Below are 15,473 nucleotides of genomic sequence, written 5' to 3'. Positions count from 1 at the left end.
TTCAGGTTAAATTTAGTCTGCAGGACAGGGGTCACTTCAGTCGCCAAGATCATAAGGAAAAAAAAGGAATTAGAAGTCTTGTGTTGTAGTTTTTTTCTGTAATGACAAAGCCGCTCTCAATAGAGAGGTGGCAACCCTGCAGCTGGGAAATGCACCCGGCTCTCTCCTGCCACTGCCTCCTGGCATTAAAAAAAAGGAACAATGAAAGCAAAGGATTAAAAATTTGCTTAGATGAGTATCTTTTAACCCTTCTGCACCATGCCTTTGGCTAGGCACATCAGGAGGATGGAGCGGATATGGAGAACAGTAATGGATATGCATCTCTCGAAGTCCTGCTCCAGTGGATTGTCTCCTGTTGAACACATAAATGGTTATTTTTCTCTTTACATTAGACTTGAGCCCACAGAGCGCTCTGATATTTACAGATGTACGTTCTCCCCGCATCGCATGAAACGCAAAATCCTTTCAGTTGTTGTTAGCATCGGGAAAGGAGCTGTAAATACGGCATTGCCTTCCGTGGTGCGTTTTGCCGGCAGGATCGCAGCCACACCGTCTGCCTCGAGGGGTGATTCACGGCTGGGCACGTCTCCACCGACACCCTCGGTGCGTGAGGCCTTAGCACGGATCACAGTGGCAGAAACCAGGGTGGCTGGGTGGAAAACTCCTACTCACCCCACCACAGCTTGAGATACGGGTGACAGGCAAAACTAATTCCCCAATGGACGCGAAATACCAACTGCTCCACCTTACTGCTCCTGGTGGACCACATGGACCACTTGGTTAATGGGGAGACCCTACACATGCAGCTCTGGGGACGGTGCTAGCTATAAACTTGGCTGAACTTCAGATGGCTTCTGCAGAGCTCGTTGATGTCCAGTTCTGGGCTCCCCAGTTCAAGAAAGATGAGGAGCTACTGGAGAGAGTCCAGCGCAGGGCTGCGAGGATGATGAGGGGACTGGAGCATCTCTCCTACGAGGAAAGGCTGAGGGAGCTGGGCTTGTTCAGCCTGAAGAAGAGAAGGCTGCAAAGGGACCTTAGAAATGCCAATCAATATCTGCAGGGTGGGTGTCAGGAGGACGGGGCCAGACTCTTTTCAGTGGTGCCCAGCGACAGGACAAGGGGCAACGGGCACAAACTGAAGCAGAGGAAGTTCCAGCTGAAGATGAGGAAGAACTTCTTCCCTCTGAGGGTGATGCAGCCCTGGCCCAGGCTGCCCAAGGAGGTTCTGGAGTCTCCTTCTCTGGAGATATTCAAGCCCTGCCTGGATATGGTCCTGTGCAGCCTGCTCTGGGTGACCCTGCTTCGGCAGGGGGGTTGGACTGGGTGACCCACAGAGGTCCCTTCCAACCCCAACCATTCTGTGATTCTGTGATTCTCTCTGTGTCCTGTAGGTACCGGGGCTGGGGTTACTACACAGGGATTGGACTGTTACAGCCGCGTGCCATGCTGTCTCCACTTCACTGCGCCCAGAGCATGGTGCAAAGGAAGTGAGGGGTCTTGATGGAGCCAACTCACCTCCAGATCTCAGCTCCAAGAGGTCCCTCCTGATGAGAAGCTGCAGTGCCGCCCAGCAGCTCCACCCAAGGCTGAGTCACCCGCAGCCGGATGCCCGCGGGTCGTCAGGAGACTGCTTTTTGATCATTCAAGGACCACTCCTTCAACGAGAAGCCTGGTGCAGGCTTTGTTCTCAACAATCTCCTCTTGGGAACTGGGTCCCAGCTCCGTGACCCCTGGCAGAGACTTACCCTCGATGCCTGGAAGGAAGGGCAGCAGGGCCGGGCGATGCCAGCGCGTCTGGCCAGCATGGCTCCATGGGTTGAAGGGGCTCCTGCTTGACCCCTCCTGATACCATCTCTGCCCTGCTCCATCTCCGCCATGCCCAAAGAGCAGCTGATGGACTAACCAGGTCCCAGCAACACCGGGTCTTCAGATGGACCTATCTGACAGCCTCACGAGGGGCTATGTGAGTAACTACAACCACGGGGAGGAAGGACCTCGTGCCACTGCAAACCCCCTCCAGTTCCCTACATCTGTTACTCCCTGGGTGGCAATCAAGGCAGGCCTTCCTCTTATTTCCAGTCTTAATTAAACGACCAGATTTATCCGCTCGCTGTTCACAGCTGGGTGTTTCTTCAGCAGAAACAGACCTTCTGCCCCTGTGTCGTTTACCCCCGGGTACCTCAAGAGCATCCGCACCCGCTCCCGGCCTCTGCCAGGCAAGGCTGAACCAGCCGACGTGCGCGAAGGAGCATTTCCAAGTTTATTTTGTCCTTCACTTCCCTGGGTGACCCTGGATCCTCATATTAACAAACAGCCAAAAAAAAAAAAAAAAAAAGCAGAAACCTTTTGCTTTAGCTCTCATCTCATCTCAAATCCCCCCTGCTAACAGCTCCACCATCACACGGTCCTGCAGCTCCCACCCGACTCCGTACCTCCTCCCTGAATGAGGAGAGCTTGCCCTTGTAGGAGCAAGCTGGGCAAAGCTGATTCCTCTGATGTTTTATGACAGACTAAAGTGGTAGAGTGCCCTTTATGGTGTTTTGAAAGGAAATTGTACAGGAACAATGTCCCGAGCAGCGTGGCTATTGAAAACCCTTCACAAAAGGAGTTTGCCACAAGAGGAAAAGCAGCTTAATCAGTCGAACTAATCACCGTAGGTGGCTGAGTGTCCCTGAGGGTCTGTAAAATCAAATATAATGGGAAAAGAAATATATCACAGCTTGCCTATGCTCCTCAGCGGAGCCACCAGCGGATCTGGGACATTCCCTGCCTGGCCCCGAGCCCACCGTGACCGTCCTTTGCAGGACCACGCTCGCCTCCGTGCAAGAGCTCGACCGGCGGGGATGAGCCCCGGGAGGTCCCTCAGCAACGCGATGGCCCGTTGGGATAAGCCGGGCTCCGAGGCAGGCCAGCGGTGCCCACCCCTGCGCGCTCACCCCAGTTAACCCAGTTCTTGGCGTGGGTGAGAGCAGGAGGGGTCAGTGGTGCTTACACAACCCTCCTGCTTCAGGAAGAGGAAACCGTCCCCGACAGCCACCCGGGGCTCTCCGGGGAGGGAGGATATTTCTGCATCCCCCAGCTCTGAAGTTAATTAAAACCACAAAACAACACCAAAAAAAGCCCCAAATCCGGACTGTTTTTTCCTGATCATTTAAGTGTAAAGCCAAGCGAACGGTGGGACGCAAATTGGGACAATGCGAGAGAAAACCTGGGGACATTTCTGTAATCCTGTTGTCAAAAGCCACAGGTATTTGGGGCACGCTGAGGGGAGACAGGGAAAGCACACGAGCCTCTCCGCTCCCACCCCTTCTCTCTGGGGATGAGCCAGGAGGACCTAGGCAGGCTTCTGCTCCACCTCCTTATCTCCACACGAAGGCTTTGTGAAGGATGGATATCCCAGCTGCAGAAATGTCCCCCCTTAAGCCCCCATCCAACAGGAGAAAGAGGAGATGGCACGAAGCTCAGCCACAGCTAAGGGTGACAGTCCTTCACCCACAGCCAGCGCTGGTCCCCAGGAGCCCTGGCTGGGATGGGCAGAGCAGCCCCGTGTTGCTCTGGTCATCCCAAAGCCCGGAGAAACACCAGCTGCGCACAGAGGAAGCACAAAGGATCCACACTTTTTCCATTGAAAAGAGGAATTCAGATGCCTTTTGGAAAGCGATTAATTCAGGCTTTTACTCCATCCCCTCTGAGCCACAGGGCCGTGCTTAATCCTCTCCTGTCCTTTCCCATTGACTGACCACAAGAAGCCCCATGAGATACCAGCCAGCACCTACGCACACTTAAGGATCTCCTTTTGGTAAGGTAATTTTGGCCTGATGTGACTCGTGAATCCAACAAGATGTGATCGAACCAACGCGATTACAACGGCACAAACTTTTTAAGACTTCCCCAGCAACCTTTTCCTGCTCCTCACCAAAACTGTCCCTTTCCTTCGGTGACACAGAAGAATTTCAGTACTCTCTTAACCAGCAGACCAAGAAGCAGGTACAAACTCACCTGTCTTAACCCATAGCTACTCCATACGTTCCTTGTAAATCCTCTCTAAACTGGGCAACACATCTTATCACTCCTACAAGGCTGGTGCAAGCCTCTGTGCATGCATCTCCAGGCCGGCTGGCCAGCCCCTCCATCCCAAAACACATCATCCCAGGGTGCCATGGGACCTGGAGAAACCCTGTGTAGCACCCAGCTGACTGGCAATGCTTTGACAGATACTTCAGAAATGGTATTTTCAGGAACATTTTGAAAAACAGTGTGCCAAACTCAGAGCTCACCTGCCCAAGGAGACCATGTCCCAGCACAGCTTGTGCTCCACAAGCAGAGAGGCAGCGAGTTGGGAAGAGCAAAAGGAAAGGACTGGAGAAATGGGTCCCAGAGTATTTCTTTTCTCTTGACTACTTGCATGAGATAAAGTGGACTGCCTGGGTGCGGTCCTGTGCAGCCTGCTGTAGGTGACCCTGCTTCGGCAGGAGGGTTGGACTAGATGACCCACAGAGGTCCCTTCCAACCCCAAACATTCTGTGATTCTGTGATTCTGTGAAGTCAGGAGAGGTCCTGCCACCACACAGGGAAAATCCCTTCTTCACTAGAGGCAGTTACCTATGGGAGGTCAAACCAAGTTGCCTTTGGTGACACCTAGCTAGGGTGGGTCTTGTGTAGCAGCAAACAGCAGATCAGTGTTTCGGCAATAAAACCCTGATTGGTATTCAACACTTGCTGACATGAACATCTATGAAAAATCTTGCCTCTGCGGCTCTCCTTTAATAAGCCCATCAAGCTGTGATGCCCTCCATCACCCTCATCATCAGAAGGTGGCAGTTACACCTTGAGTGTCCAAACCAACGGAGAGAACATGGGGCATGGGATTTCTGCCGGGCAAGGTAGGGAAGGTGATACCTCTCCCTGGTCTCCTGCCCTGATTATAAGTTCTGTGGCCAGGACCTTGCCACCTCCTGTAGGCTTTTCCAGCACCCTATGCAACCAATCCTCTACCAGATGTGGCTCTGATGTTGATCGCTGTTACCAAAAATGCGTCAAACAGGACCACGGTGGTTCTTAACTGGGAAAGTCAAAGCCTGTTTTCATAATCTGCTCTTCGTTTCTCTCTTATACAAAAAACAAAGCATGCATCCCATGGAAAAATGACTCGTGAAACACAAAACCGTATCATATTTGCAAGGAGAGAGCTGTGGTTGCACGCCCATAGGGTTGCTTCTGCCCCCAGGAGCGAAAGGTGCATGGCCGAGACCTCAGGGTAGGTGAGCCATCCTCCTCCGCAATGCAGTGACAGCTTATCCCGAGGAAAGGTGATGGGAAGGAAGTGGGGACGGGCACTATTTATAGCATGGCCAGACGTCAGCGTCATTTCGAATGAGAAACAAAAGGTGCTTCGCTAGCCCGAGACGTGGCCCCTTCTGAATGTCACCACCAGGGACAGGAGAGGAGCCCTCATGCATTCTGAGGAGGAACCAGTATCATTTGTATGACCAGCTAGAAAAAAATAAGCAGATTTCTGGGTACCAATGCGCTTTATCAGCTCTTTTAGAAGAGGTGTGCTACATAAAGTACCAGCCAACCTGAAGGTCAGCTACAACCAGACAAGGCTGGTAGGACCTGCACAATGTGCAGAGGTCAGCCGGGGGGGTTGACTCCCCAACCCAAGCTGGATGCCCACTTGTGAGCGGTGACTACTGCGCAAGGCAGGAGGATGCCCACCGTGGTCACCTGGGATGTGTCATCCTTCTTGGGAGAGGCAGGTCTCGGGCAGGGAGAGCCATTGGATCATGGATGGGCATTGCCCGTGAGGTTTGCGGCACTGCTTAGTGCCAAGTCCTCACCACCTTCAGGGGAAGGTGAGAAGATGCCCGATGAAAACCAGACCCAACTAGGCCAGGGCTTTGCAGCCACACCTGTTTCTAACCAACAGAGGAGGACAACCTCTTTTCTTCTTGCAAATCCAATGCATGTCAACCCTACTCCCATCCTTGGCTGCTACCAACTGCTTTCTAAGAAACCAGCTCTTCTTCCCTTGGGTTTGAGCATCCCGAGCTGCTTCCTAAGCCCGCTTCCAACCCACGCACCACCAAATGGCCCCGCTCAGCCTCTCCCAAGACTCACTGCCTCCAACGCCCCATCCACGGTCTTGCAGTTTGGAGTCTCTTCATATCCAGATGAGGTTTAAAATAAAAAGCCCGTAACTCTCAACTGTTTTGTGGGCTGTAAAATCTCATCCTGAGGGATGTTTATATCACCTGCGCGGCTCCACCAGCTCCAAAAGGAAGCTTTTCTCCCCCAGAATGATGCCTGGGGCACTAAGATAATAAGACGGCAATTAAGTGTGAACAGGTTTGTAACTGGTTTGTGCTCCAGTCTGGCATTTAAGCTGCAAACCGCTTTCATTCAGCAGGGGGATTCTTTCCTATTTCCTTTTTCCCCCTATTTCTATCTTTTTTATTCCTATTTCTACCCTTTCCCCCCCTTGTTTCTACCATGTTTTTCTCATAAAATAACAATTCTGAGACCTGCTTACTGCTGGAAACGGATTTTATGGAGTGAGTGCTCTCCGGGGTGATCTCAAGCAGCACTAGAATGACTAACACTCCCCTCCTAGTCTTAAACACACCCCAGAGGCAAGGAGACCCCGAGTGCTTCTGCCATCTAGCTTCAAACCCCCCAGCATCAAACCATGTGGCATGGGGACAAGAGGGGCTGCTGAGGTCCCCAGCTGACGTCTAGGAGATGGGACCATGCCTTTCCTGCTTAAATGATTATTTAAGAGACTGTTGTTTCGCTCCAGCTCCCTCAACCTGGGCTTCCTAGCTATTTGCAATTAAAATGTTTTTCTGTCTAAGCTTTGACACCATGATGGATGCCCATGGAGGACTTGGGCAAGACTGCACACCCTCCGCTCTTTCCATTTGATTTTATTCGTGACTGCTCAGGGCTGAAACGGCCCCAAGCCTCCTCCTGCATGATGCCCTACCAACTGGGTTTTTAAGGCTTCTGTCTCTCCTCCTGGGATGAGACGGATGCTCCAGCCTCCGCTGTGATTTCTCCAGGAGTCCAGCCCATCGCTGCGAGGCTGCCCAGCCAGCTCGCTCTTCCAACACAAGCAGACTTCAGCTTGGTTTTAACCACGTTCTGGTGATCACAGAGCTGCAACCAGGCTGAAGCAAGAGTTGTTGGTTTTTTTTTCTCTCCCCTACATCACAAGACTAAATTGCCTTTTAAACTGTGTACAGGAAAAAAGGAAGGAGCCCCAAAGAAGCCTGCAAACAGAGTTTGCTGGTGAGGAACTGCCCTGCCCGCAGAAGAGTGTTTCTAGGATGCCTGAGCAAACTCTTTTCAGCTGTTTTTTGGTTGCTTGGTAAAATTTAGGAGAACCAAACCAAGCACGGAGTTAACTACATCATGGCTGTTCACTAGGCGAGAAGCGATGGGGAGCTTTGAGGACACACTCCAACTACCATTACAGGTGTCTGTAGCACTTCCCAAACCCCCTCCATGAGGCATCACTGCTCAGACACAGACTTCAGATCACTCTAGGAGAAAAAATTGGCCACTTTTTCTCCTGTTCAGTAACGTTCACCTTGCAAACTCCTGGTTCTAGCAAAGCTTTATTGCCCTGGTTGTGTTGTTTCAGCCACAGCAGAACGTGCCGGCAGAAACAAAGCTGCATGTACAACTAAATCCCTTCTTCCTCGCTATTTTTCCACATTTAACCATAGTCACGATTCCTATCAAGGATTCTAGATGCCCTCATATAATTAAATACGCACTTTACACAACTAAATACCCAACTGACCCAATTAAATTAACTCAATGGATTGAAATCACCAGTGGCACAGGAACTCCGCTGCCTATTTCGTCCAGCCCCTCCTCCGCGCAGACAGGCATCCGCTGCTTGCTGCAAACCCCTCTCAACCGTACCCACTTCGCAGGCGACCCTGCAAGTCAGCAAAATTGGGCTTTTCAAGAGAAAGAGAGGAAGCAAGTCACAAGGACTCGAAGCTTTTACAGATAATACCTTGCCAGCTGCCTCTACTAAGGCAAGTGAGGGGATCTGCCAATGCTGGAATAAGTAGCAGGGGAAGAGGAGGTCCTTAAGATGCTCCTGGAGCAATATAGGACATACCCTCCATTTCAAAGACAAACCAGGTGGGTGGACAGAATCTGCATTTTCAGGACGTTAGCGCTCAAATAAGGGTTTGTGCATTAACCCAATGCTGGCAGCTGCCAAACAGCAATATTGTCCAAAGACAGTCCATGAGACGGGGGGGGGGGGGGGGGGGAAGATGTGCAGTGAAGAAGAGAAGATTAAAAAAAACACATTAAAGAGGTTTCACCTACCTCCGGTCGTTTCTCCTCCTTCTGAACAGTTTTTTGGTGTGTGCGATTTCAGCCTCGTGAGGCAACGGATGGTAACCCTGTAAAACAAAGGGAAAAGCAACGATCAGCTCCGAGATACAAGAGGCATCGATACGGAAGGGGTCAGAGCGAGACAGAGCTGTACGCTCAACGTGTGAGCGCGATAAAAGCAACAGTTCCCCATCCAAACATCCTTAGGACATCTCGGAACCTACTGAAGCAGGTCTGGAAACCCACAGACGACTTCTACCCTCTCAGGGCCATTGCAACGAGGAGGGAATGAAGTTATCCGCAATTTCTGTCCAGGAGAAACCACACGGCGGAAATAACTGCACGACGTCCAGGTGGATCCAATATACACCATCTACAGGGAATCCACCCATACCACACATAGCACTGCTGATATGGGTGCACCTACAACACCCACCTTCACTGGGTTGTTTCCTTTGGGTTTATATATTTATCTAAAACCCAGCTTTAAGAATGTCTGTGAAGGGACAATGCTCAGCGGCTTTTTGAGGATACTGGAGTAAGCAAACGTGACCCACAGCTGGCAGGTCTGTCGGGGTTGTGACCTGGAACCATTAGCAAGTCAACAACCACATCATTGAGCCCGCTCACCGCAAGCTAGTCAACCCAGGCCACCCCTACGGAAGGGACGGGTGGCATCCACCTTACTGCAAACAGCCGAGATGTTCAGGACATGAAATTATTTGCACCAGTCATGTCAGCAGAAGAGCTGCATGTAACTCAAGCCGCTGCCTTGTCCTCTCTCCACTGAAGGTGACGACTCTCTGACTTGGTATGTTCATCTGATAACAGGGAAGCTGTATTTACCATCCTACTATGGGCATCGTGAGTCTTCATTAATCTGAGCAAAGAGCTCTGAGGTTCCCGGACAAAAGGCACTATGTAAGTGCAAAGTATTATTTATTTTCCAGGGACTACAGAGCTGTCATAACCATAGTAATTTTTATTTATGCAGTACTGTACTTCCCAGGCTGGCAATAAAAGCCCTGTAAAAGTCGCTCCTTTTATTTCCATCGCAATCTAGCTCAGCCTCCGAGCTCCAGCCGCTGCTGGTGAATCACCACACGCAAGAGGCCACGAGGGAGCAGCCTGGGCAAGGGCTGGGTGGGACCGCATCTCATCGAGCAGCAGCTTTGTCGCATTGGCATGACAACATAACACACTGACTTCAAAAAAAGTCCCTCTCTCTCTGCGTGAAGAGCCTTAAAAATAGCAGTTAATTTTAGTAGCAGTTACTGAGATAATCGTCTTTTGAGTTTCTCTGGTGGAAGATGTAACGGAGGAGAAAGGTTGCTGGGGATGGTAACGAATTTAGGCTTGCAGACTGGAGAAAGCATCCCTGAGTCTACCACCAACAGGGTTTATTGTCACCATCCATCGTGGCCATCTGCAAAGAGCCTGGAGAAAGTACTACTGCAGCAACACCACAGCTCCTGTGGCAGCTGGAGCCTTCCACTTCGGAGACCTTCGCTCTTCAAGACTTCCAGCAATGAAGAATTCACCAAGCCCCTAGGTAAGTCCTGCTGCTGGCCAGCATGTCCCCCTTTGAACCTTGCTTTGACTGCAGTCTTCAAGTGTATTTCCCGAGAAGGTACTTTAACTCTTCCAGAGAAAATCAGATGCAGCACGATCCTATGGTTTAGGACAGGCATTAGAGAGCATGTTCAAGAGTAGTACCCACTCTTGGTAACCAAACTATCCTTCTCTCCTGCTAACACACGTTTACCATCCAGAGGTGCTACACCAGCCACAGCATCCTACATGATCCCTCATTAGCAGTGGTACAGAGGCCATCGTTACATGAAGTCGCCTTAGCTTGCTAGATCTGCTCACCCAGCGAGGATTTGTTTAGCAATGCACGTTGTTCTGTGGTCCTCTGCTCACGTCCCTGCACCCTGCACCAGAAAGAGCTCTCCTCATGCTCCCGAGATCTTGTCTCACCACTCGAACATAGCCCATCTTTGACTAAGAGGAGGTAGTTTAGGAGTAGGGAAAGCTGGCAGCTTGCTCTCCTGGGATTGTGGTTGGGGTATCACCTAGTTAACTGGATTTGACGTGGGCTTCTCCTGCAGCCAACCATCTCATGGTTAATGCTGTGTGGAATCTCTGACGTCTAATAGCTTAGCGTCATACTGAAGCTTCTTCATTACTGGGGGCTGTGGTCTGAGTCTTCCACATCACTCATTTTCCTGATCACTTATGGTCACTGAATGCATATGAGGAGCTTCACATCTCTGAGAACTCCGTTCCTCTGAAAATTTGCTTGAAATTGGCCAATGGGTTCCAAAGCCAATGAGCAAAAGAAGGGAGTGAGCAGACACACAGAGCCCAATCACATCAGCCACGCTAGTTTAGGAAATCAGGCTAAAAATAGTGCAACGCTCAGCGAGGCTGTTTCCAAATGTTTTACTACCACAGCAGGCTAAAGCTTGGGGTATTTTTAGGAATTTAAGCTGCATTGCAGACACACGTGCAAATACAATTACCCTGGAAAAAATGAAACCATCTCTGCACAACACAAGGACTGAAAGCACAATTTCCTAAGCGCGAAGACTTCGTTAAGTCTCGGGAGCTGCTCTTTCCAACTAGAAACCAGACGTACGGCATGTCCTCCTTGCAGAGCATCCCTCTGCTTCCTCAGACCTCTGCTCACCAGCAGCAGACAGCATCGGGGTGAGGAACGGATTAATTACATGGGAATCAGGTTCCTAATCCAAGGCACACATCTGTGTCTCAACAGGGGAGAACTCCATGTCCCCATCAGGAAAATCCAGCATCTCCCTTCTCCAGCTGAGCAGTTCCCTTCCTTAGTCCTAGTCATGACACAATGTTTTGGAAAAAAACCACTGGTCCCTACTCTTGTCTATTTTGGTGCCTAAACTGTGCTAAATTTGGAAGGGGGAAAAGTCGATTATTTTCTGTGCAGCGAGCTGATGTAAAAGGAAATAACAGCAGCTTGCAAGAAGGGCGGAGTGGCTGGAGAAGACTGAGGGAGCTGGGTGGGTGGGGATGGGCCACAGTCCCAAGGGCACGGCGAGCACCTTGATAGCATGGCTCTTGGGTTTGTCTGGAGGCTGCTCCCCGCCATGGGTCACGCAGGACAGCAATGGAAGTGCCTTCAGTAGAGCTGGCTTGCTGAGGACAACATGGATCTGAAAGGCGGCTCTTCCATTTTTCAGTGGACACACTTTTTATGAAGCTGAAATCCCTGAACAGAACCAAAGGGAAATGTGTTGCAAGGCAGAAGACCACCCTCTGCTCCCCAGTGGATGTACAAGAAGACCTACACAAGAGGGATGATTTTTGCTCCTGCTTGGGCCAGAAGACACCATCAAGCCCAAGTGCTCACGGTTTTCACAGGCAGGTTTGCAACTTTTCAGTGGGAAGCAAAATCACATCTGGTCTCTCTCCCACATCAGTTTTACTTTGATATTTATTCACGGGTGTCTGGAGAGGAACGTAACAAACCAACATTTCAGTGCTGTTAGTTCTGGAAGTGAGGGGTGTGGGAAAAGCAAAGAACAAGGAGCCCACGGTCTCAGGGAAGATCGCTAATAAGGGTCGTTTTCAATTTTGGAGCTATACACTCTGCGGTTTACACGGTGGGAAGCTTGAAGCAGAACCTGAGAAGCCCATGGGACTTCTAATGCATGTACGCGTATGTCAGTTTAAATTATAAACATGCACGCTGTTACAAGAAAGGCCAACAGCTCTGGAAGAGCAGGGGCGTTCAGGACCAGTCTGCTTGCTGGGCCAGTCTCCTGGAGATCAGCTGCGTTGTGCTGTGCTTACTCCTTTTAAGATGTTTCGGGGAAAGCAGCTCTTGGAGAAGGGAAGGTGATGTCTGGCAAGATTAGGTGACTGTCGTATGGCCAGCTAGCATACGCCAAGGGAAATCTGTCATCTGCTGAAATTGCTGCAAAGAGAGAACAGAGGGGAGCAGGTTTGATGCCCATGTGCACATTTTTTGTGCTTTACCTTCCTCAAGAAGGTGTCTGCACAACCCTCAACCCCATCCACCTGCCCACGGGAATCCAGAAAGCTGGCAGCTGCCTCTCCCGCTGTCCCAGACCCATTTACATCAAAGTTTAATGAAAGAACAAATAAAAAGCTTTTAGGAACTTGCTGGCAATCTGCAGCAACCCAAGAGCCTCCACCTCTGCCCCAACCGATATCTGCCCTTCTCCAACACCACCCCTCTCCTGAGCCATCCCACCCCACATCTCAGCCCAGTAACCTGTGGGGTACTAGCCTGGGAGGGAGATGAGAAAGAGGGGCGGGACCACAGGAGGAAAATGGTTGGTTTTAGAGCTACCTTGCTATGAGCTGGAGCTTCCCTATCGATTTTCTCGCACCTCCTCTGCAGCAGCATCAGCTGAAGAAGTTGGAGGGAGGCACCAGCTTTGCTTCTTTTACTGGTGATGGTAAATCACAGGGCAAATCACAAGGAGATAAGCAGAAACGAGGCAGGGCTTTTTGCTGCTGCTGGTCCTTCTGTGATCACCCTTAGGCAGCAAATCCCATGGATTCCTTCTGCATCTTACAACAACTGCCTTAGAAAAGGGATGGTCCTATTTGGGACCCACCTGCACCTTCCTTCCTTCCTTCCCCTCCATTTTTCCACATCTCAAGTGTAACCGTTGCCTAGGGTGGCCAAATTCATGGGCATTTCACAAAGACCTATGAGAGACTGGGGTTCCGTGCTTCATCCCTGTGGTCTTCATGTCTAATGCAGCCTGACTTTCAGATGGGAAACCTCACTGCACAAAGTTGCTGTTTTTACTCATACCCACTCATTCAGCCTCTTCCATACATGGTCCCCAGCCCGTGATGGTCAAGCAGATGAAGACGCTTGAACAGGAAACAGCAAGACTGAAACCCTGAGAGTGAACAAACTGTTGAGAAAAGCAACTGGACTGATGGAAAAACCCAACAGTAGGGTAATGAGAAAAGCAAAAGAAATGATCCGGCCATGTCACAGGATCAGTCCGCATGAGCATTATCTCAAGAGCCTTTTGTGCCTTTAAGAAACATCTCCACCCTTGCTTATCTTAAACAAATGGTTGCAGAAGGCCTGAACCGAACAAACAGGTTATTAGGCCTGGGATAGGTGCTGGGAGTTTCGCTTGGTTTTATTGCACACAAAGTTCAGGGTGGGATTTACTTCCTGGCGGGGTGGGAAGGGTGAGGTGGAGCTGGGTTCATGGCAGCCCTGAAGACGCCTCATCTGCCTGAGCAAAGGCGACAGCAGAAATACCGAGGTTGGAGGGAGCATAAAAAAATAAATACAAAGTAGTTCTGCAAACGATCCACAGAAACCAACCCAGCGACTGGAAACACCCCGCGATAAGGCTTTCAGCTCCCTATAGGATGGATTATCTGTGGCAGAAAAGTCCAGGACAGCACAGAGCTGCAGATCTATTTAACTTTTATCATGTCGGTCCCACGGTCCTGATGCCTATGGGGTTGAATGTGCCAATGCCCAGTACAACCATCCCAGCCATACAACCCCACATGAAAAACACGGCAAAGGCGCCGCTACCTCCCCACCGGCATCATCCCCATCACCTCCGCCCACCCAAGGACAACTTTTATCAACACGCATGAGTCCTGCGGGCACTTCCAGTAGAGCCATCTCCTTGGAAGCAACTTGCCGTTGCCTCTTCCCCTTCCAGGAACTGCCACAGTGCTGGCCTGCAACCCACTGTCCTCTCTTACACGAGGGGAATTTTTTACCTCTTGAAAGGAGAGGGCTGAGGCACAAACTAAAGCCTTGACCTGCTTTGGAAGCCATAGAAGAATACCAAACAATGTCAGGAAGCCGCCTGGAAATGATTTCCTCTCCTTTAAAATTCAAGTGATAAATCTGTTCCTTCACATTGCAAGCTATTCATTTTTCCTGGAAGGTGCTTATAATAATAGTTGCTTCTGTATAAGGAATCAATTGGTGCTCAACATCAATGAAATAGAAAATGCAACAATTTTACAACATATCCCTCACCGAAGACAAAAGGCAGGTAAACCCTTACAGCACTTCACGGTTGCAGCTCCTCACCCACAACACAGCACACACAGGGGTCCTGGCCACCTCCAAGGACTCCTTCTTCAACCTCAACCATTGGAGCCAGGGCTAAATTAAGCTACAGAGTTGGCAAAGAGGTCTTAGTTTTCAGCCACCCAGGAGCCGGAAAAGGAACAAAACTCTGCCAGCTTTGCCACCGCTAATCCGACAAGTCCCACGGCGGAGGACGGATACGCCGGGGGACCTTGACAGTAGGATGTACTTGCCCGATGAATCATGGCACGGAGCAACATGCCTCAAATGGGAGACATAGGAAATTGCTTCTTGGGAGATGTCCCAGTTTGGAGGATTTCCTGATTAACCGCATCTTTGGGAAGCACACCATAAACTGTACACCACCAGCAAAGGCTGAACGCGTAGCTGCAGCACGCGTGCCTTGGTGATGAGAGCCTTGGAGAAGACTCCTTCCCCCAAAAAAGGGTGGCAGCACAGAGGAGCGATGGCTGTGATGGTGATCAGCACTGTCACAGCTAAACACCACTCTTCAGTTATCATCAAAAACACCGGCAACATTTCTTGCAGGGCTTTGCCCTCTCACATTGCCCCAAGGACACAACTGCCTAAACTCCCACTTGCTGAGCACTAAAGCTGGTCTATACGAGCCCCCTCACAGAATGGTGGGCGTTTTAATGAATTACAGACCCTACATATGCAGTCCCAGACCCAAAGAAGTATCATTCAGACCCTTCTCTTCCCACCTTGGTGTTTGCTCTCAGCTCCCAGCAGAGAGCGGACACCCAGCTAGAGGGAAGGCAGCATTTAAAATAGCATTAAATACTCGGTGGCATTAAGTATTTGGGGGCAGCTAAGCTGTCCCACTGCAGCCACCTCTGGGATGAAACAAGAGACACAGAGAACGGCAGAACAACCCAGAGTCAAACTCCCTGCGTGGGGTGAGCACTGATGGAGCCCTGGCCTAGGCTGCCCAGGGAGGCTGTGGAGTCTCCTTCTCTGGAGATATTCAAGCACCACCTGGACGCGGTCCTGTGCA

The 15,473-nt window shown here is 50.6% G+C and overlaps 1 protein-coding gene across 7 annotated transcripts in view; it reads right to left on the bottom strand.

Moving 5' to 3' along the window:
• Positions 1 to 15,473, bottom strand: part of LOC142358832 (CBP80/20-dependent translation initiation factor-like) — a 156,402-nt gene that overhangs the window by 61,626 nt on the left and 79,303 nt on the right. For all 7 annotated transcript variants that reach the window (XM_075410981.1, XM_075410980.1, XM_075410983.1 and 4 more), the window contains one exon: positions 8,353 to 8,429. In XM_075410981.1, the coding sequence (XP_075267096.1) occupies positions 8,353 to 8,429 (77 nt within the window). The remainder of the gene's footprint in view (positions 1 to 8,352; positions 8,430 to 15,473) is intronic.

Source organism: Opisthocomus hoazin, chromosome Z, assembly GCF_030867145.1.
Source record: "Opisthocomus hoazin isolate bOpiHoa1 chromosome Z, bOpiHoa1.hap1, whole genome shotgun sequence".
Taxonomy (NCBI): domain Eukaryota; kingdom Metazoa; phylum Chordata; class Aves; order Opisthocomiformes; family Opisthocomidae; genus Opisthocomus; species Opisthocomus hoazin.
Note: the sequence above shows the minus strand (reverse complement) of the source record. Positions and strands in the feature narration are given on the sequence as shown.